This window comes from Siniperca chuatsi, linkage group LG1 (genome assembly GCF_020085105.1).
Source record: "Siniperca chuatsi isolate FFG_IHB_CAS linkage group LG1, ASM2008510v1, whole genome shotgun sequence".
NCBI classification, from domain to species: Eukaryota; Metazoa; Chordata; class Actinopteri; order Centrarchiformes; family Sinipercidae; genus Siniperca; species Siniperca chuatsi.
Genome location: NC_058042.1, coordinates 16,892,900 through 16,918,655, shown reverse-complemented (window position 1 = coordinate 16,918,655; position 25,756 = coordinate 16,892,900). Strand labels below are relative to the sequence as shown.

General features: G+C 39.3%; 1 protein-coding gene across 2 annotated transcripts; it reads left to right on the top strand.

The window, feature by feature from the left end:
• The first annotated feature begins 1,697 nt into the window (after positions 1-1,697).
• usp47 (ubiquitin specific peptidase 47) lies at positions 1,698-24,482 on the top strand. 2 transcript variants are annotated; one of them, XM_044193488.1, is made up of 29 exons: positions 1,698-2,049; positions 5,736-5,792; positions 7,885-8,079; positions 9,690-9,806; positions 9,943-10,096; positions 10,189-10,285; positions 10,376-10,521; positions 10,643-10,722; positions 13,685-13,834; positions 14,052-14,147; positions 14,246-14,398; positions 15,066-15,224; positions 16,414-16,545; positions 16,759-16,835; positions 17,071-17,126; positions 17,356-17,468; positions 17,592-17,693; positions 17,880-18,087; positions 18,375-18,490; positions 18,661-18,780; positions 18,921-19,731; positions 19,981-20,156; positions 20,265-20,345; positions 20,442-20,557; positions 20,873-20,991; positions 21,358-21,488; positions 21,810-21,857; positions 21,976-22,106; positions 22,804-24,482. In XM_044193488.1, exons 1-29 carry the CDS (start codon positions 2,005-2,007, stop codon positions 22,976-22,978), a joined length of 4,161 nt encoding a protein of 1,386 aa, XP_044049423.1. In that variant the 5' UTR covers positions 1,698-2,004; the 3' UTR covers positions 22,979-24,482. The 2 variants fall into 2 exon arrangements, with proteins under 2 accessions (XP_044049423.1, XP_044049432.1); XM_044193497.1 differs by lacking the exon at positions 5,736-5,792.
• Positions 24,483-25,756: the final 1,274 nt, after the last annotated feature.

Genomic DNA, 25,756 nt, shown 5'->3' with positions numbered 1-25,756 from the left:
CTATTCCTATTACCATTTTAGCGCACAGTGAATCCGTAGACTCCTCCTCACCATCCCTGCCAGATTAATGTATCACTATGAATATATTTCTATGTATAACATGGCAGATAAGTATGCATTTCAGTACATTGCATGACGTCTCTATCCCCTTCTTATAATCCTAGCCCAATGAATGTCTAGTGCAGAAGATGCATCTCTACTTCCTGCTGCCATTGATGTTCACTTGTTTGGTGACAACAAACAATATGTAAAATTACTCATGCTATGCTTGTTTCCTTATTCTGTTATAACACGTTACTCTCTGGATACGTAGATTTTTTTTAAATGTAAAATGTCTCTATTTTGGTGCAGTGAACCCCAAACCACATCTGTGTCTCCAGACTCCACTGCAGCGCTTACGCTCAAAAACAGACTCTTATATGAAAACTATATGCAATCTAGAGTCTGGAGTTAATACACCTGACTTGTCTTCAGAATGTGGGAGGAAACCTAGATCACAAAAAATAAACTTGAACAAACATAGAAAGAACATGCAAACATTAAGGGGCTGTTATCAAACCTCGACCCTTCTTGCTGTGAGGTGAAATTGTGAAATATGTATTTCTAACTGTTTGCTCTGAAATTTAACAATCTAGGGTAAAAGCCCAGTTACTTTAGTGACTTTGTGTCCCATGTAGTACACTTGCTTGTGAGCCATAGCCACTTATTGTCACCCACTACTCCTGGTGGACTTCACAAACAAGTCAGAGACAGATCAATTAATGAAGTATTTCTTCTTCATTCTCAGCAGTGAATCAATTTAATAGAAATTAATTTAAATGACACATCAGCTGGGGCGTGCCTGTGGCTTAGGGGTTAAGATGTAACATCCCCCAGTTCGAGTGCGGCCAGGGACATTTGTTGAGTCTCTCTCTCTCCCTCATTTCCTGTCATCTCTTCTATCTATAATAAAGGCCTAAAATGCCCCCAAAAATAAACTTTAAAAAACTACAACATTTAACTCTATGGTGTGGCCACAGCCTACCACTCTGTGCATTGTGTACAGTATTCCTATGGTGGCCACAGATTGCAGTGTGGTAATTTGATTAAACACAAGTCAACATACATATACACTCATACATGCCCCATGCACAATATAGAAATAATAAAGAATAAAATAATAAAATTGTAAAACTAAGTTTTGATACAGGGCCTCAAAATCAGGTAATAAAGTGGGACCCCCTGATGGCCCTTATAATGTCAGTTGATACTGTGCTTTAGTGTTGCATATTTCCATATTCCCAAACAAAGTTACAGTTTTTTGAAATTATCAATCAATTGCGCACAGTGAAACTGGGGATTTAGGGGGCCACTGAGGGTCTGGGACCCTAAGGCAGTTACCCGCTTTACTTGGTTAATAACCCAGTCTTGGGTATGGGTGTGCTCTACGCATTTAATAGCATTTTCTGCAGTGCACGTCAGCCCGCTGAACTTCTGTTAATATTCATCATGAAACTATGTGCACTCAATTTAATCTTTCAGTATTGTTGTGAACGGATTGAAAACGGTCCACTGTTAAAATTGAATTGAAAGCATTGCCAAACTGACCCACAGCTGACCTGCACCACTCTCTCACACAAGCTAACCCATTAAGGCCGTGTTTTTGAGTGTTTGTCATCTCTGTCCTTTTAAAAACGCAGACACGCACCGACGTCATTCTGTCCGCACACATCACGCACGCTTGTCTGGATGGAATATGACGCCAAAGCTCCCTGAGTGAAGTCTCGCGGAGTAAAACACCGGCCATTTTTCTTCGTTTATAGCAGGACACTTTGTGCTTGTGTAGTGTAACCGAGAGTGTTGCGGTCACTTTGATAAGCCTACAAGTTTTGGCAAGTTTAATTTTGTTATCCGAGCATCCAAACTTACAACAAACAGGACACAAACCATGTTTGTGTTTACCGCCGCAAAGTTTTTTCGCTGACATTCTTGTCCGGATAGACGCTTGTCTAATCTGTCGCACAAATGGAAATGGTGCCTAGCGAGGAGAACCAGTTCGTACCTAAAGAGGTGAGGTTATCACGGACACAGGTTGGAGAATCAACCTCTGGGCATTAGCTGTTACCCTAGCGGACAATGCTCATTAATAATGGCAAAACTTTTGCACCACTTTGGGAGTTTGCGATCTTGGTGTATCATTTAGCGGCTAACTCTCAGCTGCTAACAGCTAAACATGACTTGGACGGCCTATCATGACATGGCTGGCTAACTTACGTTCTAGCTAACATCAGTTAGCGGCTAGTTTCTCTGCATCTCAGACAGAGTGAGTTTATGTAGGTGGCTAAAGCTTTAGCATAATTATTATTAAGTTGTTAAAGTTAGTCTTCGAATTTGGCTTTCTGATCATCAAAAATCCTGACCTCTTCAAATGTTGCTGTTGACATTATGTTATCCCCCAAACAAAGATCATATCTGTCAACATTAGTTAGCTAACTTGCCAGCAACATTAGCTAGTTGCCTAGCTAATGTCGTTAGCCTTTAGGTCTGGTTAATGGGAACATCTCTAGCTAATCTAACGTTAACGTTAGATGTTTTTGAAGTTGCTAAACCAAATGCAAATAGCTGCATCATTGAACCGGACTGTCAGTGTTGATAACGTTTGCCCCTAATGGTAGTTTTATAAATATGCATACTTTGATTCCTTCTTGCCCGCGTTTGCAGATTGTTTTGACTGGAACTTGTAGCTTTACTGTAAACCTTAGCGTTAGCTAGTCAAATTTGACTAGCTAACGCTAATGTCAGTGGATTTGACTAGCTAACGTTACTCATGAAGATGCATATGTGTAAAACAAAACGTTAGCGTTAATCTTAGTTATTTTGGTGCCTCTAATGATAGAATAAAATATTTGCCATTCTTATTTAGACATCCTTGACGAACTCGTTTATCATGATAAGTTAACGTTACTTAGCCTTTGCTTGTTTATCCTGCCATGTTTGGCTTGGTGGTTAGCTGCCGTTAACGTGCAATATGATACCTAAAACAATAATCTATTAATCTACGATGGTACTATGTGGTCATGTTTTCCACACAAGTAGGAAATGAATCGGCTCTAGCCTCTGTCAACACCATTGATGGTCACCAGATGGTAATTTGGTTGCTGACTTCTTGGCTCAGGTTAACAGTGTGATTTCAACATAAACGTCCTAGGGGGTATTATTGACATGGCAGTCATGTTCATGTGTTATTTTATACTTGCATATATCTGTAAGGTTGCTCCAAATTATTTTGCAGTCCCAATATTTAATAATTATGGGTGTTTGTTTTTTTTTTAAATAGCACATTGGCTGCATTGACGTCAGCTGTAGTCATACATCAAGCATAGGACGTCAGTCTTTGACATTAGGACTTGTGGGAAAATTGGATTTGATGATGCAGCACTGCACACTTATTAATTTTCACTATATTTCATAGTAATAGTTTAGCCTTTAACTACACAACTTATTTGTGGATTTTTAATGGGTCTAATAAGAACCCCGCTGGACAATCCTTTATTTTAAACAAGAAGGATGACTTGAGTTTGTGTGGAGGACATATGTTTTGATTATTTGCTTTTCACTTTGTCAGCAAAGCAGGAATGTGCTAGACCTTCAGACTTTCAGCACTTCAGAAATCACATTTATTTCAATATTTTATTCAATAATTTTCTCTTTAAAAACAAATGTAACAAGAAACAAAGTGCAGGGCATTATTCTGCAACAAAACATTTGTCTATAAAAAATATCATAATATTTGAAAGAATAAATTAATATATTACCCTATTTCTATTTCTAGGTTATTATGTTACCATTTAAATTATTTTAGTGTTTACTCACAAACTACTTTAATCTGATTACTTGCTTTTCCCTTCAGTTCTCTTTTCCCCGCACACACCTACACCTCTGGTCTCTGAACACACACCGGCCTTCCTCTTTCGGTTTCTGTTTCATTTAAGATGGGTGGCTATAGAATGGCTTTAGTTCTGCCCACCATACCGTATGTACATGCATCCTTAGACTAGAGTCACTTAAGGGTCTTGGCCAGATCGGATAACTATCGGATCTCAAAAAAAGCTATATTTTGACATTTAGCTTCTGTAAGAATGTTTTCCATGCACTATGACACAGATAACTGCGACATCAAATCCTGTGCATTGGTAAATAATAATAATGCCTTTGTGTACTTTAGTATTGTTTCACACCACGTTCTGTTGAGGTAATATGTATACTTTGTCATAACAAGAACAACATATCTTGGATTTTAAGCTGCATCTTGAGTTTCCAAATTGCCTTTTGTTATCCATAAAAGGCAGTCATGATTAATCATTCATTTTTTCCTGTCAGAAAGTTTCTTAAATGAGAAAATTGATAGGACATTGTCTTTGGCCCTTGCCATGTGTTGACGCTCTAGAAAGGCACATGCAAAAGAACATACTTCTCGCCACAGTTCATAATGCTGTGATAGCATTATGTATGAAAAATTTTGAAGAAGATTAATACTTTCAAAGGTGTTACATATTGATCTCTTTTGCTAGTACACGTAAAACACAAACAGGCAGTGGAAACATGATGTTTTCCCTCACTATTACAATGGATTTTGTTGCCACCACTGGCGTTCCCCAATGTTTTAGTTTAAATATTTAGGGGTCCTTGCTATTAAGCCTCAGAGAGCAGCAGAAAGCTGACACAGAGCATTATTCCACCTTCTTTATGTATGCTATATTATATCTTTGTCAAGAGATCTTTCTTCAAGTGGAAACTAAAGTTGTCATTTTTTTGCAGTTGCACATAAAACCTCCTATGTAGTTTTCACAGTTCTTTTACTTTCACTGTCTGGCTGCCAGTGGTCTCTGAACAAATCAGCAGTTTGAGGTAGCTAATTTATTTTGTTGAGCCACAATTAAAAAAAAACAAAAAAAAAACAACAAAAACCCCCAAAGAGATTTAATAGTACATATTTCTGGTGACAATCAAATGTTCATTGTCATCACCTCATCTGTTTTTACCACTGCTCTCAACAGCTAGTGCCCCCATAGATTTAGCAGCCACTGTCACTACCAAAACAAAACCCCTTTTTTGGATACAGTAACTATCCAAATTGATGGCTGGATCACAAATGTACCATTTACAATACATTTTGAATTAGAATATTGGCTGTTGTTAACTTCACTACCTGTATCTCTGTTCTGATTTAAGTGTTTGTGTGCGTGCCATATGCAGTTGTAGTTACATTACATTGTTTTAATAGGTGTTCATGGATACTGACATTTCACAACATTATAGCCATTATAGTAATTTTTTGTGCCATTTAGAATCAGTTACAGCTGTAAAGAAATACTGCCTGTGCTTTGCAGTACCTGTGGTGTCATGTTAGCACCTTGTGATTATATCCACGTTAAAAATAACCTTTAATCTCATAATACACTTGTGTGTTGTCAGCTGCAGCTTCTTTATAGGATCTGTCAGTCACATTTTGCCAAGATCACAAACCTCACCAACAGGATGCAAAAACTCGAATAACTTGAATATATTCCTATAATTACCAGCCAAGAGGTTGATTTGCTAGCCAAGCAGTGGTAGGTGTAGGCCTACAAGTCAGCAACATTTAGCCTAAAGTTGTTTTTTTGAGGGTAATCACACAGGTATGTTTTACAACTTATTTTCCTTGTTTGTTTCTTTTTAAGTTGTTCTTCACCCCAACTATCTCTGTTTATTATTAGGGTGTGTTTTGGAGTTGCAGACAGAGTATTTTTGATGAGATGAAGAGGATTTCTCAGGTAGCCATGCCTTGTGTGTGTGTGTGTGTGGGGGGGGGTGCTCACAATAAAGCATGGTGTTAAATAGATGCATGAAGAAGCACCTTGATGACCATCATACTGGACATACAATCAGGGCATTCTTCATTAGGAGAGAGACATTCAATGAAATAATGACCACCTTAATGACATACAGGAAGTTGTGTCCTATAAAACACAAATTTCTGAAAACTATAATCATATTTAAGGTTGGGTATCATTTGAAATTTAAATACCTCATATCAACATACCAATACAATACTTGAGTTTTGGTACTGGTAAACTTACTTTGTTGAGCAATTACATGTTTGTCGACAAAATAAGCCAGACTTCTCAAATGCATCAGTATTTAATGTTGTCTCAGCAAAAATATTATTTAAATACTAAACTATAGTACTAATAATTATTACTTAAATCAGGCAATATCTGATCAAATAAAAGTACACATTAAGAATCAGCCCAAGATTTCATGTAATTTCATTTAACCCTCTGCTCTACTTTTAATAGCTTATCAATTGAAGCTTCATAGGATTATCATTACCGTTGTATATTGCCTTTCTAAATACTATTTTATCAGTTGTTTAAGCTGTAGTTCAGTAATTTAAAATACCAAACATTTTGTAGTTAGTCTCTAATACATGAAGCTATTTTTCTGGCAGTTTTTCTGGCAGTTCTTGCTACTTTCGTTTTTGATATTAGCTTTCACTCTGCAAATCATCTGAGCCTGAACAGGTACAGTAACTGCCAGACCAATCAGAAAACAAATTATGGGGAGTGTTCAGATGACGAAGTGACTCTTGTAAAATGATTTAGACTGTGTCATACAGTAAAATGAAGCATGTGTCAGTAATTGCATGGCCTGTTTTGTAACATTGTGTACAGTTTGGGAGAAATTTGACAACCTGTCCATGTTTTTCTGAAAATCATAACCAAAGATCAGTGGCTGCCCAGCAAGTGGGCCTGCCCAGTCATGTGTAGGAATATTTCTTGTTGATTTTGTCAGTGAATGGAAGAACTGTCAATCATGTTTTGTGCAGTCTATTTAACGAACCACAATGACAGCAGAGAAAATGTGAGGTGATTTTGCAGGGCTGTCACTGTTGGAGATAAGCTCCTGCATGTCACCAATGCATCAGTTCATGTGTTATTGTTTCATTAGTTTCTGTGGTTGTCATAAAAATACAGCAAAACACTACTGTTTGGTCATTGTTATTATTTGATAATAACAAGATATAACCACAAATAAATAGTAAGTTGTATGGTGGAAGTTTTACATGGTTGTAGCTTTTTCTGCATTTGATAACACTTGAACTGAAGAAAATTTAGTTTTAGGGAGAGTACTAGTTTCATGTTTTTAGTCATGATGACTGTTTTTTTTCATAACTGATTGTTGACCCAGTGAATACAAACAGTTTTAAAAGAATAATCTCTTCATTAGGGCTGGATATCATTTGAAATAGTTCGACACTAGTGCATACACGTTACCCAATTTTTTTTTGTACAGATACCAAAATGAGGCCTTTCTTCGATACCTTATTTTGAGGAATAGAGACATGTTTTTCCACAAAACCCTTTTTGAAGAAAAGCTTGAATTCTCAAATGTTACATTTTATTTCAACACAAGCAATACAGGAACTTTTCTTAAATAAAAAACCTAAAACTGACAAAAAATGTTTTATCAGGAACTCTGATCAAATAAGATATATAAATAATTAGAAGTAAATAAGATAACAAATCTAACCAGACATTCTACTCCAGCTTTTGATATTTTCTTTTTTATGCTCTGACACTTTTCAGTTGGTACCACAAACATATTCCGGTTCGATATCCAGCTGTATTTTGTTCAAAATTTAACTTAACTTGTAATAAGTAGGTCATATCAGTACTGAGGCATGACATGAGGTGGTGTTACTGGCGTGTTTCTAATGATGACATTTGTTGCACAGCCTTACAAATGTTCTAACCGTTTATTCTAACGCTTAACTTTTCAGCAGTACTTATAACGCAGAATACAGAATGAAAATTTAGCCAGTACATCATGCTAATGTTTTTCCTGTTCTTCTTTTATTTGCAGATCCAAAATGCAGCTGAGGAGCCCAGAGTGCTGTGTATAATTCAGGACACCACCAGTGCAAAGACAGTCAATGAGAGGCTGACCCTCAACCTGCCTGCTTCCACCACCCTCTCCAAACTTTATGAAGATGTTGCCCACAAAGCGGGATATGTGAATGGCACTTTTGACCTTGCCTGGGGAAATACACCGGACATGGTTAGGAAATTCATTAATCTAGACAGTGGCTTTTGTTTCTGCCAACATGTGACAGTGGTTTTCCACATAAATCTACACAGCTATCAGTGTAATTATGGATCTCAACTGCGTTATTGGCTGAAGTTTTGTGATTACCCTGTCAAATTAAAAGGTTAAGTCTAGGTAAAAGTTGCATTTCACGGTTACTGAAACTAAAGGCAACTTGATGCTAAGGTGGCACCTAACAGGTGGTGGAGGAGACATGTCATGCAAAAGGGTGTTTCTTAACTTGATTGTTTTTGATTAACTGTTTAGTGTCTTTCAGTTCATTGTTTTGATTTAATGGCCCTCAACGTGACTATTTTGGTTTAGTTTCACCGCTCTCATTAACCTCACTTCCGTTTCCGTCACCCTTCTCTGTTTCCATCACAGTTAGTTTTGTAGTTTGCTCATTTTGTGACAAGACTAAGTTTGCAAACATTTATAGTCTGCTAGAAACTTTTTTGCTATATGGTTGCCTTATGTACAATGATGCAGCTTTAAAAAAGGCGCTGATTCGACTGACAGTCGAATCAGGGCGAGATCTTTTGTGAGTCGGCTTTCTCAGCTGATGATTTGAATCATTGACATTTAGGGGACTTATTTGTCAGGTGGCCAGAAACAAAACTAAGCGAATGCTGGATGTGCAAATAGGCAATTGTTTGCTAACATGTGTAATAACAATTTTAAAAGCTGATAATATGCCAATGTTGTGTTTATAGCTTTTTCTGCTGCCCCCAATTGGCCAAAAATGAATTGGTGCAGCTTTAAGTTAACAGTTGGTGTAGTTGAGTTCAGTGGGATTTATAATAATGGCTCCCAGCCTGTGTTTGCTGTTGCTGTTAACTTATCCTCCACTTATAAGAAGTTTATGTTAGACCACAGCCCCTTTCACTACATTGGAAGGGCAGTGTCACCACATCATGACCTCAGCAAAGCTGATAGTGGCAGAGATATGTTTGAAATTCAGACAGTGCCAACTGGTTTTTCTTTTTTTTTTCCAGGCTTCAGTGTTCAAAAATGGGTTTTGCCATACCATTGTTCTCTGCTACAAAGAAAACAAAGTGTGTAAGAATGGTGTTGCTAGGAGAGAACACTCTTATATTTAGCACAGAAAACTATATAATGAATGCATTCTTATGTGTTCACTCAATTTTGACTGAGTTTGTTCTGTGTTGTCTATGGTTGGGTACATACTACTCCCTTTTCTTAAATGAGCACAGGCTAATCCTGCCAAAGCCCAGGTGCTGTGTCTGTTGTTATCTCACTGAGTAGGTCAGTGGATTAAGCTACTGTATATTTCCATTGCAGCACTTTGCCTGCTTGTCCTCAGCTTGCCCAGGAGAAAGACAGAAAGTCTTCTGCTATGTAGCATTGTTCACATGTTGGCTTCAAGCTACTTTCCTCGTATGCGTCAATACAGAGAATTTCCTGAAAATGAGTTCAGTGGGAATTTAAGTCTTCTTGTGAGTTCATCCAGTTTGTAGCCTGTAGAAAACTACTTGTTTTGAATGTTTTGCAGCTGTTGTTTTTCTGCATTTTGCAGGAATTCTTGTTTTCATGATTTTTGTTATTACTCTGCCTCCCTCTAGGCACCACTGGACCACAGCAGTGAGATGTCTCTCTCGGATTCGGCGTTTGAGCCTGGTGGTAAGAGGAATTTCCTCCAGCTTACAGACAAAGATGGAGAGCAGCCCCAGATGGCATCGGTGAGTGATACAAGATTAACAAAATTAGTTCCTAATTTCACAAATAATATTAAAAATACACATTTTTACAGTGAGATTGGTTTTGGAAACTACAGATATTTTATTAAAAGGTTCCTTTCTATATGTTTGTGTGCAGGATGAGTCAGGAACAGCAGATAGCAGTGGACTAGATGACAGTTCCCAGGAGCGGTTTATTGGGCCCCTACCCAGAGACGGCACTACAGGCTGCAGTGGTGACTACAGCAGTCCATCTTACTCCTACTCGTCTATCCTCAACAAATCTGAGACGGGTGAGCTTTTGTCACCTGTTGAATATGTGAGATTGCTCCTTTCATACAACCCCAACTGACCTCTTACTACTTATCACTTGCCCCCGCTGTAGGTTACGTGGGCTTGGTCAACCAAGCTATGACCTGCTATTTGAACAGTCTTCTACAGACGCTGTTCATGACCCCGGAGTTCAGAAATGCGCTCTACAAGTAAGGAACTATGCTTGTAAAACCCTTTGTCAAGTTTTACTTGTGAAGTACAACTTTTTAAATTCTTTTATAACTTCTGTCCAACTTCAGCTGGGAGTTTGAGGAGTCTGAGGAGGAGCCAGTCACCAGTATCCCCTACCAGCTGCAAAGACTGTTTGTTCTACTGCAGACTAGCAAGAAACGGGCGATTGAGACCACCGATGTGACGCGTAGCTTTGGCTGGGACAGCAGTGAGGGTGAGCATTTGTACTCTCCTGTGACTAAACTCACATGGCCTGTCTGCGTGTTTGTGAAAGGAGAGACCATGTGCCTCTGCATCTGTACACTTAATTACACTTGTTGTGTGTTTGTTTTTAGCTTGGCAGCAGCATGATGTCCAGGAGCTGTGCAGGGTCATGTTTGATGCCCTGGAGCAAAAGTGGAAGCAGACCGAACAGGTAGGAGAAAGCAAGAAGTTTTCCTAGACTTATGACAAAAAACAAAAATTCAGCAACCAGTCTCAAGGCTCCCCCGAGAATGGAAACAAAAGACCTATTGTGGGAATAGTGAAATGGGCCAGTAAGCCCCAGGGTTAGCTGTTTCTTATCTCAGGAATGAGTTATAAACTGCAAACACTTAATCCAGTGTGCGTATGTACAGCCATGTGGTCTGTACACATGAGCTCCTGGTTAGCATAAAATGAATGCTTGTGATTGAGCCCCATTTAAAAATAACAATAATAAATAATAATGACTACTACTGTAGTGGATTATATTTTTTCTAATTTACTTTTTGGAAGTTTACAATGGGGATGCACCGATCTGACTTTTTCAGTCCTGGTACCTGGCCGTGTTGAATTAATTATCTGTATGCCTCACTGTGTGGAAGAGACTGGGATCATTCTTTTATGTGTAAGGCAACATCAGGCTTGACTTAAACATTGCTTTCCTAACTTTGTAAAACAAAATGTAACAAATAAATACATAGATATTAATTTACTGAATTATTTATTATTACAATAATCAATTAGGACAAAATGTCAAACATTCTGTTGCCCTTTATTCAGCAAACACAGCATGTCACAACAATAGTAGTGAGCTACTACTTCTATTCAAAGTCAGTTGATGTCCATTCGGCATTCATAGTACGCCAAATACCCTCGGCTATCTCTAATTTCTTCTCAAAACTTTTCTTCAGTGTTGTAAATTACAAACTTGAATGGCTCCAAGATTGATTCCCTCTCATGTTCGTCCAGGCCCTCACTTGTGTCCTCAACCCAAAGCTTTCCATAAAGCTGTGCAGCCTCTGCCAGTTCCTCTTCCCCCATCTTCAGTGAATTGGGCAACTCCACTTTGGCTGAAAATACATACTGGTTTGCTTTAACCCATTCTGCTGCCTTGTTGCAGTCATGTACAGTCATGGGCTCCACTCTGTCCTATGGAAAAGAGAGAGAGAGAAAGGGAAAGGTTGTCTTCCTATAGCATAATTGCTGCACCAACATCATAACCTCTATTCACATAAAATATAAGACATTGCATTCCTTTATCTACAATCTATGAAAGACAGAAAAACTGTTACAATTCAACTTGTTACAAGTTTAATTCATACAGCCAGTAAAGTTTTTGCACGCTGTTTAAGTGTGAAAACAACTTATTTCAGTATACATTTTCATCTACACCAAATGGTTTGAAAAACTTTAAATCTTTTATTTACTTCTTTTGGATGTCAAATAACCAACCTGAGTGTCATAGTCAGCATCTTAAGACAAATGCAGACCTATGCCCTTGCAAAACTCTTTACAAAAATGGCTGCACAGCTTTATGGAAAGCTTTTATATATATATATATATATACTTTTTTTTTATTATTATTAATTAGCATAGCATAACCTAACATTTAGCTTATGTTATCCACAAAAAAAAAGCTCATCCGACCATAAAACTTCAGAAGCTAACGCTAGCCACCGATGGTGTTACTATCTTTTCAAAAATAAAACAAATAGTGTATCCACATAATTTGCGTGATTTTAAATTTACACATATTTATAGCGGTAGCTATTTTGACAACGAACATATGCAAGACCCATGCATTCAGACTTTATTGGATAATGCAAATCAGTCACCTACCGTTTTCACGAGGCATAGTGTAGCGAAAACAGAGAAAGCCTTAAATTACGTCCTGTTTGTTATTTCCTGTCCTGACAGTGGAGCTGACTTGAGAGCGGAGCCTACACTGGAAGCGACCCCACAGAGGAGCCCTGCAACAGACCCCTCTCGGGTCTATCGGCGCGCTGCTGATGCATGACGTAGTACACGCACGTAGACGTAAACATAGAATTTAATTGAATAGATCGGCCCCATTTTCATTGATGCCCGATCCAGCTAGTTGAGTAAATATCGGACCGATATTGGTATCGGATCAGTGCATCCCTAGTTTACCGTGAAAATGAGAACTAAGTTAAAAAACAGTAAAGTGGTAATAGGAGAACTATTGTAGAAAAGGTTTCAGTCGTAGTTATCTGGACACTGTTTTCAGAATCAAGACGTTTCGGCTGGAAGTCATTCTCAATTGTTGTCTCAATTGAGAATGACTTCCGGATGGGAACCGAAACGCCTTGATTCTGAAAACAGTGTCCAGATAACTACGACTGAAACCTTTTCTACGATAGGACACTCCTGGACAAATGAGGGACTACACCGTCGTAATAGGAGAACTGTTGAATAAATTCTCTTTTTATTCAACTTCAGATGACATATGAAGATTTATCTTTCCTTCAAGCCCCAATCTAGAATTTGGATATGCATACATTTTTAGCCATGTTTGTTTAGTGTCTCTTCATGGCATTCATGTTGTTGTACTCACTAAAAAAGAATGAAGTAGCTGTGTGAAGTTTGAAAAAAGACAGCTTGAGAGAGAAGTTTAAACAATGCCTTGTCTGGTCAATTGCTGTGTAAAGTGGGCATAATGGTCAGATTGTCTGTCTGGAAAGTTTAAAAAAAAAATAAAAATGCCCGACAGCCCCCTGTTAACATTAGCATGTTAACATTCAATATTAACGTTAATGTCAACATGCTAACAGCAGGCATTTTAGCATGTTAGCTGTAGTTTGAACACCTGAGGCTGACAGAATACATCTTGGACCAATGAAAGTTGAGCTACTGTAAGTCTGTCATCATAGAGGTGAGCCTGGTAAACCTAAGGTGGTGTTCTAAAATAGCCACTGTACAAAAGATAATTCCTTATGGTAACAACATAGCATTTTCTTCCATTAGACCAAGCATGCAGTGTCACACAGCAGTAGTTGCACATTGGTTCCTCTTTTAGTAAGAAAATGTGTCAGGGAGAGAAACCAACAACTGCTGTATTGTTACAAGAGAAACATGGCTGAGAAGGCCTGACTGTCATGCCTCCATATCCTCAGGCTGACCTGATCAACCAGCTGTACCAAGGGAAGCTGAAGGATTATGTCCGTTGTCTGGAGTGTGGCTATGAGAGCTGGAGGATTGATACTTACCTGGACATCCCTCTTGTGATCAGACCCTTCGGAGCCAGCCAGGCCTATGGCAGTGTGGTGTGTTTCTCTCCTCCACATCTCATTCCTTTAAACATTTAACACATTGGCATCAAAGACTCCAGCAACACTTGAACTCCTTCACTCTTTGGGATTCACAGCTACATGAAGGCTGCCTTGAATTCAGTACTTGCAGCCCATTTTAATAAAGTTTATGATAATTCATTATTTAAGCCTCCATGTAAATGGACCTGAAATTATTTTTTTTCTGCCACAGGAAGAGGCTTTGCAGGCATTTATCCAACCAGAAACTCTGGATGGGCCCAACCAGTACTTCTGCGAACGCTGCAAAAAGAAATGTGATGCCCGGAAGGTGAGCACACTGAAAATGTGACATGGGAGTCATGTTCAGTGAAGACAGTGTTCTGCTATTGACCTGCCTGATTCTTTAATAAATGCTTCTCTACACAGGGTCTGAGATTTCTGCACTTTCCCTACCTGCTGACACTACAGCTGAAGCGGTTTGATTTTGACTACACCACTATGCATCGCATCAAGCTTAATGACCGCATGACTTTCCCAGAGGAGCTTGACATGAGTCCATTCATTGATGTGGAAGATGAGGTGAGAGCAAAAAATGGCAGTACCTGCGTCCATCACTATTTCTGGTATACATTAGATTAATAGGTCTTCAGAGAAGTGAACCTTTTGTGGGTTTACCCAAATAGGATTTTACCTTCTATCTTCTATTGACCATCAATAACTTGACGTAACTATGAGCTATGGATGGAAAAAGAAAAATGTGTCACTGCACGTGTTTTTTTGTTTTGTTTTTTTTCATCATGTAACATTTTGATCAAAATGCCCAGATGATAGCAGTATCTTTTATAAAGCAAAACATTTTCATTCGCAATTTTACATAATTCATCCGGCGTTGACGTTCTCAAACGGACTGTGACTGTGTTCCCTAGTCTACTAGTGAGTGAACAACATGTGATGGACAATGGATGGATAATTCTATTTTGTTGCATCTTATAGTGCTTCTGTGTTAGAGTAATATTAGACAACACAAGGGCAAGATAAACTAACAAACACCTTTTAGGCTGTAAAGGCAACACCCAATGTGTTACAGGTGTCTTTTTACTGTTGAAATGTTATCACGTAACAAAATGCTACTTGCAATTTTTAGTAACTCACGATTTTGTATCATATAAATTATGATTGACTACTGTGTCTAGCCTATTTATTCTAAAACCTTCTCCGATTGGTTATGAAATGGTTTCCTCTCTAGAAGTCGCCCCAGACAGAAAGCTGCACTGACAGTGGAGCAGAGAATGAAGGCAGTTGCCACAGCGACCAGATGAGCAACGATTTTTCGACCGATGATTGTGTGGATGAGGGCATCTGCTTGGACAGCACCGGCAGCGCAGAGAGGGTGTTGAAGCCAAAGGTAATCATCTTGACCACTCACTGTATAGATAGTCATTTTCTGTATGTGAGAATGCATGACTAGGTATGTCCTGATGAAGCTTTTTTGGCCCAGATCAGGATCCGAGTTCTTTAATATTTGGTATGCGCTGATACAGATTCCGATACTTATATTTACCTAAATGTTGATTAAATATGTATCTGACACATTGAAAAAAACAGGCATAGCCTTCTAAATTCAGCCCACCTTATTTTTCACCAGCTACTTGATCCAAATACTGAACATCCTGATTAAAAACTATAAAGGTGATAAGCTTAAGTTATTGATTATTGATTATAGATAGAAGTTTAACTAGGAGAATGTGACTTGTCAAACCGACGTGTTTAGCTACATAGAAGACGTATCACTCTTTGGAGTTTTTGGGAACTACAGAAACACGTGTGGTTGTACAGTGGTGTGACAGAGTGATACTTCTTTTACCTCATAAAAAAACTCTTTGGCTGAGTACAGACACCAGCACCAGAGAGCCCACAAACTCAGCAGCAGCCAAGTTTTATCAAGTCATCAAGTTACTCACTGAATTAACATTAATTAGCCCTACTGCCAGCGACGTTTGTCATTTTAACCAGTGAAGGTGACTGCTCTTTGCTAATCCGAGGAGAGAGAACCACTTTGTTCTGACACCCAAGTTGGCAAAAGACACAGATTTGCTAAACTCTGAGAATAACAGAGTCAATCACCGACCGACTCGTTTTTCACATTTACACACTCTACTTTTCACTCGCATATGGAGTGAAATACTTGCAGTGTAGAGCCCGGCTGTGATTTAAGAAGAGCAGTCAGACTGAGGTGGACAAAACACATTTTAGCCGATCAAAATCCGATCCATCAAAATATTCCCCGGCCCGATACAGACCCTTAGGATTGGTCTGGGACATCTCTACATATGACCAGTGCAAGACAGGGGACAAATAAAAGGAACGGCCTGAATAAATGAGGGGAAACATACCGGATGCAGATGCTTTCATACTGGACATGAGGGGTCATTGACTGTTCAAAATTAATTATGTGAATAATATGCTATGACTTTCACAGTCATCAGATCTCAGCTATTGAAAAGCTCAGTTACCCTGCATGTTGAGCACCAACAAAATACAACTTGATTGTTGCTTTTATCTAAACAATAAGATTTCCCTCTGCCTGTTCTCAGAGTTTGCTGACTTTTGAGCTGTTCTCCGTTATGGTCCATTCTGGGAGCGCTGCGGGTGGCCACTACTACGCCTGCATCAAATCCTTCAATGATGGCCACTGGTGCAGTTTCAATGATCAACACGTTAGCAAGGTCAGCCTCTTCCCTTAAATACCCTGTTATGTCTTTGTACAACACTTAAATGTCTGGCAGAATGGCTCACCAGACTATGGCAGTACTAGTCTTCAGTTTGTACTCCTACTAAACTAAGCAAACTGTCATTTTAACATTCTACGTATCGTTAACATGGTAGTATCCTGTATCTGAATAATTGTCAGTATGTTTCTGTGCATTTCTATTGGGCAGATCACCCAAGATGATATCAGGAAGACATATGGGGGGTCCTCAGGGAGCAGAGGCTATTATTCCAGTGCCTTCGCAAGGTCAGTTGTTTTTCATATGTCTCCAACACTCAGTGGGTTGACACACATCACATGCTTGCAACTGAACTGGGCCTGTGTTTAAAAGCAATGCCAAGAGGGTTCATATTTATTCTATGTTCATTGATCTTTCATGTTCCTTATGAAGGCAGCTTCTCTTAGGGCTGACAGAACAATAGTTTTTTATATATATATTCCTCTACATTCATTAACAAGACATCTTTTTTTCTCCCTACAGCTCTACAAATGCATATATGCTGATTTATAGATTGAAAGATCCCACAAGGAATGCAAGTAAGAAATTAATTCAATTAAATCTGCTATGGGTAATATCAACATTACTGAGATACCTGAACAGACATGATGATGACACTGATGCCACCATCAGTGTGGCAGTAATATGTAGATGTTTTTATATTTTTTATCATAACCTTACTGTTTCTATTACTAGGGTTGCCTTGACTGTGCTGTTCCTAGACTTAGCATGCAGTTTTAATGTGTATCTTGTCCATCTTGTCTGCAGAGTACTTAGCTGCAGAAGACTTCCCAGAGCACATAAAGACTTTGGTAAAAAAGGAGAGAGAGTCTGAAGAGCAGGAGAAGCGACAGAGGGAGATTGAGCGCAACACTTGCAAGGTACATGGTCCTTTGGATCGGTTCAAGATCTATTGTTCTGCTTCTGAATGGGGATCAGATGATGCATTGCCTCTCTTTTAAAACAAGTTTAACTATTATTGCTCTCGTGCTTTTTACCTTCAGATAAAGCTTTTCTGCATGCATCCTGTAAAGATGATGATGGAGAGCAAGCTGGAAGTACACAAGGACAAAACTCTCAGAGAAGCAACAGAGATGGCCTACAAGGTCTGTTGGTTTATTGTTTGGTTTAACCATCTGATTTTCCAACAACACAGCTAATCATTGCAATAAGTTTCAGCAGCTGACGTAACATTTCCAAGACTTATGGTGAACTTTGGAAAATGGATGTATCTTCATCAAGATAGAGCTTGCATTTACTTTTGTGGTCATTTTATGTGTTCTGCACCTCAGCTGATGGAGCTGGAGGGAATGGTCTCTCTGGACTGCTGCCGCTTGGTAAAGTACGATGAATTCCACGAGTACCTGGAGCGTTCCTATGAAGGTGAGGAGGACACACCGATGGGCCTGCTGCTGGGAGGAGTCAAGTCCTCTTATATGTTCGACTTGCTGCTCGAGACCCGCAGACCAGAGCAAGTGTTCCAGCCTTACAAACCTGGAGGTCAGTAGACTGCAGCTGTTCAGTCAGACTTTTCAGTTAGGAATGTCTGCAAGTGATGGAGATAATCATCTTGTTTTACATAGTGTAAGTGTGATTCAAGCCCATGTAGCAAAGTGTGGTTGACCATGTACTGTACATATGGATGGCAATTTGTAATGCAGACCAACTGCGATGGTTAGGAGCAAATGGTCCGTACACCAGTGATGGATGTAGATGTGAAGATGTTTAGAATACCAAGCAAAATAATTGCTTTATGTCTGTGTGGCTGTGTGTCTGATTTTCTACAGAGGTGATGGTGAAGGTTCATGTTGTGGATCTCAAGAGTGAGACAATCGCCTCTCCAATCAGCGTTCGAGCGTACTTGAACCAGACGGTCACTGAATTCAAACAGCTTATTGCACAGGTTTCCTGCTTCTCACTTTCTTCACTATATCTTCTCTTCCTTCCTTAACTTTCTTTTATTTTAGGCATCACCACAGAAAAGCTTAAATAAAAAATAAATTGTGTACATTACCTGTGAGAATGTGAGATCAGTCTTGCAGACTTAAGCCTTATGTATGTGTTTCTTCCCAGGCTACAGGGCTATCTGCCGAAACCATGTGTGTGGTCCTGGAGCGCTGCTATAATGACCTCCGGCTCCTGTATGTTCCAAACAAGACACTGAAAGCTGAGGGGTTCTTCAGGAGCAACAAGGTCCCCGCATTTTCTTTTAATTCCCACTTTTGTGTTTCCATGGTGTTGTGCCAGTTTTGTGTAAAAATTTGTCAGAAAATCTACTTGAACACTTCTAAACACTATTAAGTTGGAATTTTACCTGTTTTGTTGTTCATCAGGTTTTTGTAGAGAGCTCCGAGTCGACAGATCATCAGGTTGCTTTCACTGACTCACTGTTGTGGAAACTGTTGGATCGTCACGGTAATACGATCCGACTCCTGGTCTTACTGCCTGAGCAGTCTCCCGGTACCTTGGCCAACAGAACTCTATGCCAAAAAGTAGGCAGTGACTCTGATGTGCCCTTTGAGGAGTCAAAGGGTAACATGAAATCTGTAGAGGCTATCCTCGAGGAGAGCACGGAAAAGTTAAAGAATCTGTCTCTGCAGCAGCAGCAGCAGCAGCACGGCTCCAGCACCAGTGACAGTCAAAAAAGCTCTGACACCAGCGACTTTGAACATATCGAATCCCCAACCCAAGAGGCTGACTCAAACTCTTCACTCTGTGTGGCTGCAGACAACAGAGAGTTAGAGAACCGGATCAGGGCCGCGGCCGGGGGCAGCAGCGGTGCCTCCTCTGACCCTGACAACCACTTTGCCTGTGAGGAGCGCTCGGATTCTGAGGTGAACAATGACCGCAGCACCAGCTCAGTGGACAGCGACATCCTGAGCTCCAGCCACAGTAGCGACACACTGTGCAATGCAGATAGTGGGCCCATACAGCTGGCCAACGGCTTGGACTCACACAGCATCACAAGTAGTCGTCGCTCCAAAGCCCATGAGGGCAAAAAAGAGACCTGGGACACTGCTGAAGAAGACTCTGGAACAGACAGCGAGTATGACGACAATGGGAAGAGCAAGGCAGAGGCTCAGTTCCTGTACTTCAGAGCAGATCCTTGTTCTCAGGATGACTCCTCGTGTGATGCACAAAAATGTACGAACCTTCTATTTATGATCCAATTTAAAAGATTAATCATGTGAAAATTAGTTCACATTTATATTTTTGAAGTTTATCAGAGGCAAGCACAAAGATTGTTTGATTGCTTGCAGAACTTGATTGAACTTGCATTGACAATATTGTGCCAGTGAAAGAATTCATATATATTCATCAGTGTCTACCTTCCTCAAGAGGGCAGAAAATCTGACAAAATGTTTAACTGCTGTGTCTTGTGATCTGCTTCAGGTTTAGTGGTTCATGTGGACAAGAGAATAACATTAGCAGCGTTTAAACAGAACCTGGAGCCCTATGTGGGAGTCTCCTCCACCCAGTTCAAGGTGTTTCGGGTGTACGCCAACAACCAGGAGTTTGAGAGTGTACGACTCAATGAAACACTCTCATCGTTCTCAGATGATAACAAGGTCAGGATCAATTTTACAATGGATTTGTTAGATTTTAGTAGTTTGTTTATTAGAGTGAGCCAATACTTGAACTTAGACTTAACGTGGACATTTTATTACTTCCCATAGATAACAATTCGGCTAGGAAGAGCACTGAAAAAGGGTGAATACAGAGTGAAAGTGTATCAACTACTAGTAAATGAACCAGAGGTAAGAACTGAAAGATGTTTTGATTACTATGCTCAAAAAGACTGAACATTGTAATCAGAAATGGTGCTATTTTATTCATGTGTCCCTGTTTCCCAGCCCTGCAAGTTCCTGGTGGACACGGTGTTTGCCAAGGGTATGACTGTCAGACAGTCAAAAGAGGAGCTGCTCCCTCAGTTGAAAGAGCAGTGCAAGCTTGATCTCAGCATTGACAGGTAAGACTGTGTTACTACACGGTTATAAAATAGACAAAAATAAAAATAGTTTATTTTATTTATATATTGAGTGAGTAAGGGTCTGAATACAATACATTCAATATTTCAATATGTTACATAATTACATAATATAACCATCACAATTACACACAAATATTTATCACACACTTACACACACAGACACACACGACAAACAGGACAGGATTTCCTTAACTTTATGGCTGCTGGGTGATTTTGCAGCTCCACTCAATTTACAGAGCTTCATAAAATGAGCTGTGTAGGTGTTTACCAAACTGTGTGTGTTTGTGTGTTCAGGGTTCGTCTCAGGAAAAAGACGTGGAAGAACCCAGGCACAGTGTTTCTGGACTACCATGTCTATGAAGAAGACATCAGCATCTCCTCCAACTGGGAAGTTTTCCTGGAAGTTCTCAATGGTAGCACTCATTCTGCGGTTTCTTTCAAACAAGTTACAATAGTTATTGTATAATAAAAGGTTGTTTTTTTTGTACCTTGGGACTTGTTGAATTAATACTAAAGCTGTATTGCTAAAAAGTAAAAAAACAAAACCAAACAAAAGTTGAAATTATCTGTTGCTTCCAGAGACACAAGGCAATATCACAGTGATGAAATTATTACTTGATTATAATGTCATTCTTTTTGTAAACCCATGACGTGAAGCTACAAATGCCAGCAGATAAAACTAGTGCCAGAGTGCAGGGAAATGTGTCCTTGTTTCCAGTTGAAATAATGTACAGTTAGAATGCAACTTGATCTGTGGTCTGTCATGATCTGTTTCTCAGAACCAGAGAAGATGAAGTCCATGTCGCAGCTGGCTGTTCTGACCCGGAGATGGAGCCCGGCTACAATGAAGCTGGGGCCCTTCCAGGAAGTGATTCTGGAGAGCAGCAGTGTAGAAGAGCTCAAGGAGAAGGTATGTCTGTGTCATCCATTTTATCTGATTTATTCATCCATAAAAACATGGAAATTACAGTGCTACCATTCTGATCAACCAACACTGATTACCAAAATGCAGGAAATAAATACCCACAAAATAGTACCATAGATTAAATACAGCATAAAACTATATTCTATAATACAACTGTTAATGCAGTGTCTCGCTCTTCTTCTCCCTTTGGTTCATTTTCACTGCTGCTCACAGAAAGACATTAGTTTGGCACTGAGATAATCATGCACAATCATTGTCACTCTAAACAACAACCTTTTGTGACTAATTTCTTTATTCCGTTTGCAGCTTAGTGAAATCAGCGAGATTCCTCTCGAAAACCTGGAGTTTGCAAAGGTATGTGAGATGCAGCACCTCACACAGGACAGGACTTATTTATCTTATGCTGCTTTAGTCTCACGTCTTTTAAACTATTCCATCTTCGACTGAGAATCCATCTGTCTGTTGTGTGCAGGGTAGAGGAACGTTTCCCTGTGATATTTCTGTGTTGGAGATCCATCAGGATTTGGACTGGAACCCTAAGGTGTCAACTCTTAACGTGTGGCCTCTGTACATCTGTGACGATGGAGCTGTGGTCCTCTACAGGTAAAAGAGCTCAAGACAATTACAGTCCACTTTCAAGTACTGATTGATGTTTCTCTTCAAGTCCTCTCAGAGTTTTGCCAAATCATTTGACAGACACACAGGACTACTACACAGGAGTATTTATTCATTTGAGTTTAATTTGGGATTAGTTCATGAGCCAAAATGAAAATTTAACAGTAAGGTTGTTGTGGTGTAAATTGATTATGATGATTGTTATGAAAATTGGTTAAATAATTAAAGCATAAATTACACACAGTTCATCCAAAATAATAAATTTTATTTTTAAAGATGCATGTAAGTGTCCAAGTTATTTGAAATTAAACCAAAGAAATGTAATGACAGTAAAAGGTATCAAAATACAGTTACATTAGCAGCATAACTGCTTTTTCTAGGATCTGTCCTAATAAATGCTCCCCTGTAACCCTGCAAAAGATATATACAGGTATAGAAGATGGATTTACTTTTTGTATTTTTACTGATATACTGTGGTTATTATCCAATCCCTAATAGGGGCATTGTGTAATATTACATTATATACATATCTAATATGTGAATATTTTTGAAGAGAGCTGCTACTAAACTAAATGTAGATGGTATCTCACCTCAGCTCATCTCACTGCATCACAACCTCTTAGTATATTACATTTTAAACATTTGGGACTGGAGATCGACATTTCTGTGATCTTTGTCTGTGCAGGCACAGCACAGAGGAACCTATGGAGTTGTCGGATGATGAGCGCAATGAGCTGATGAAGAAGGAGAGCAGCCGTCTGCTCAAGACTGGACACCGTGTCAGCTACTCGCCACGCAAGGAAAAGGCCCTCAAGATCTACCTGGACGGAGGCCCTGCCAAGGACCCGGGGCAGGACTGAGGCACAGAGCACCGCTCCTGGTTATTTGGATCTTCGGGCTACTGCAGCAGAGCAACCAAGCTACGGGACTGAGTCTGAGTGTCGGGCCCGATAGTTACTTGAACATCAAGCAGCGTTGTGAAGGTGCTCTTACCCTCCACTCTGAGCCCCAGAACTGGCTCCGAAACCCTATTGTGCACTATAGTGTATTGTACTGTAAAGTTTAAAGGGAAGTACGAAAGCTGTTCAATACAGAAAAAGAATCAAATACTGTATAGACAAATCAATTGAACGTAAAAGCTCCAGAGATGGATGCAGAGATGTTAGGACTGTGAAACTGGGCCGTAAGGTATCCATCCCATCTATTTAAGTCTTGCGTCTCCTTTCACATCAGTCTCTTTCACTGCGTGTTTCTCTTCCTGTTTCAGGAATAGTGTTGATTCTGATTCATCTGTGACCATCTTGTAAGTCCATATGCTCGCACTTTTTTGAGCACTGCTCTATTAGAGAAATCATTCTTATCTTACATCGCTCACCTTCCTTTTTAAATACTGTAAAACCAACAGCACATACAACCAAGAACTACTTATCCAGCCTTCCTCAGTCTCACCTCATCTGGTGAGGCAAACCTCACTCCTCTGTGACTTTGACAAGTTGAAACGTCATTCATTCACAAGATTTGATGAATCAAAAAAAAAGCAACAATTAAAAATTTGTCAACTGGAGGTCGTTTCTGCTCCTCTGATGCTCCTATAATGCCAGAGTAATGTGTTGTTATGGGTCATCCCTACTGCTGCTCTTTGTGCTTTATAGGAGCTTTACCTCTGTTACATCACTTCCACTAGATATAGTGATACATAGGCTATTGGTCCTTTAATACAAAGTACAGTGAAACAAAACCAAGTAGACTATGTTAAGAATATCCTTGTTTTTGTTTGTTGTAAATTATTATTTTGCTCCAGACTTAATCGATCAATTAGGTCTTTGTGAGGCACCAGGCACACATCTGTTGTCTGTATTAACCTTTAATTTAGAAAGTGGATTTCTTTGTCTGTTTCTTGCACCATGTGAACTGGGTGTACATCTCTAGTGTCATCCACGTGTGTGTGTGTGTGTGTGTGTGTGTGTGTGTGTGGTGATGTACTGAGGGGACGGGGGCGCTCTCTGGGTTTTTGGCAGAGAGCGCCAGGTTGTTTTTGGCGCTTCTACCTGCTGCTGCTGCTGCTGCTTGATAGACTGGCACCAGAGGGTATAGAAAGCCCGCAGGATGTCTCAGTCTGCCTGGGCAACTGGTCTGAGGACTGAAGCTCAGCATCCCGGCCCCTCTGGGCTCCTGATGCTGCCACCAGCTATTCACTGTAGAAATGCCAATACCTTTTTTGTTGTTGTTGATGTTTATTTCTTTGAGATTTAAATCTTGTGTGAAAATAGTTTAAGATGATTTTAGATATTAATTAAAATGCTTTTTTTCATAACTGATGTTTTCTGTCACTGTAAATTAAAATGGCTTAATCTAACTCACAAATCACATTCACCTTTTTAAGGTTTGGTGTTTTAAAAAAAAAACTTTTATTTTTCTGAAGGCAAGAGTTGTACAAGCTGCATGTCAGGTTTCAAGTGCTTAAGAACAGTGCAGAGGTTATAGTTGCCAGTTGTAGCTTATGTATGTAAGTTAACATCCGACAGCATAAGTATACTGCTAGTCACACACACATCAGGTATTGCTTGCATTAGTATTGCACCTTCCGGCCTGGATGTTGAAATGGTAAGTCACATTGCTGGACATGAAAGACAAGCAACATGAGGTTTTGGGGACTAACAGCATGACTTAAAAAGTAATGTCTGGGACCACCGAAGTGTGCAACATAAGCTGGAGATGCAGGTGTGGCGAGAGCTCCTTGACAAATCAAAACTTGTACTGAAATTAAAACTACATTGTGCCCATGATGTGACTGAACAAGGAATAGTAATTCCTTTTTTCTATTAAATATTATTATCCAGCTGTTTCCAACTGTTAACTCAGTTTATGCTTCTAAAGCTGGCAAATGTACCCCCCCATTATTACTGTTTGAGCTTCCACCTTCCACCGTACAGTATAAAGAGTAACAATTTCAGGAGACTTGTTTTGGCTCTAACTTTCAGCAGGCTGTCAACAAGATTTGTCTCAATAGCCCGGAATTACTGTCCTGTAACTGAGAGTCCACCATCAACCATCGGACTAATCAAAACAAGTTATAGTAATTGACAATCAAATTGAAGGTAGTCGGATAAGTTACTGCTGGATATGAGATACTGCTTAAAAGGCAACAGTGGACTATTGAAATAAAGTGACAATTTTTTATATATATATATATATATATATATATATATATATATATATATATATATATATATATATATATATATATATATATATATATATATATATATATATATATATATATATATGAAAACACTAATATAAACTACTATAGAATAAATCACAACATGGCATGTTGGACAGGGCTAACTCTTGTCGTGCATATAATTACATGTCACTTCTTCACAATTAAAATGTTGAGGCCTAGTTCTTGGCAAAAACAAACAGTACCTATGTGGAACAGCAACATGAGAATCTTGGCAGCAGAGCAGATAATGCTGGGATCAAGCAGCAAGGTTTGCCAAAACATTTTCTCAGGAACAAGAGAAATTGCAGAGGGGGAAAAAAGCTTTGTTCAGCTAGAATTAGATTTACTCTTAAAAATACTTTGATGTTTTTTCAGACATGTATAAGGATGCAAAGTAGCTTCCTAGATGGCA

Coding starts and splice junctions, on each gene's coding strand:
- usp47 (XM_044193488.1), top strand. CDS start 2,005: ATGGAAATGGTGCCTAGCGAGGAGAACCAGTTCGTACCTAAAGAG. Junction 8,080..9,689: donor GGGGAAATACACCGGACATG/GTTAGGAAATTC, acceptor GCCTCCCTCTAG/GCACCACTGGACCACAGCAG. Junction 16,836..17,070: donor TATTCCAGTGCCTTCGCAAG/GTCAGTTGTTTT, acceptor TTCTCCCTACAG/CTCTACAAATGCATATATGC.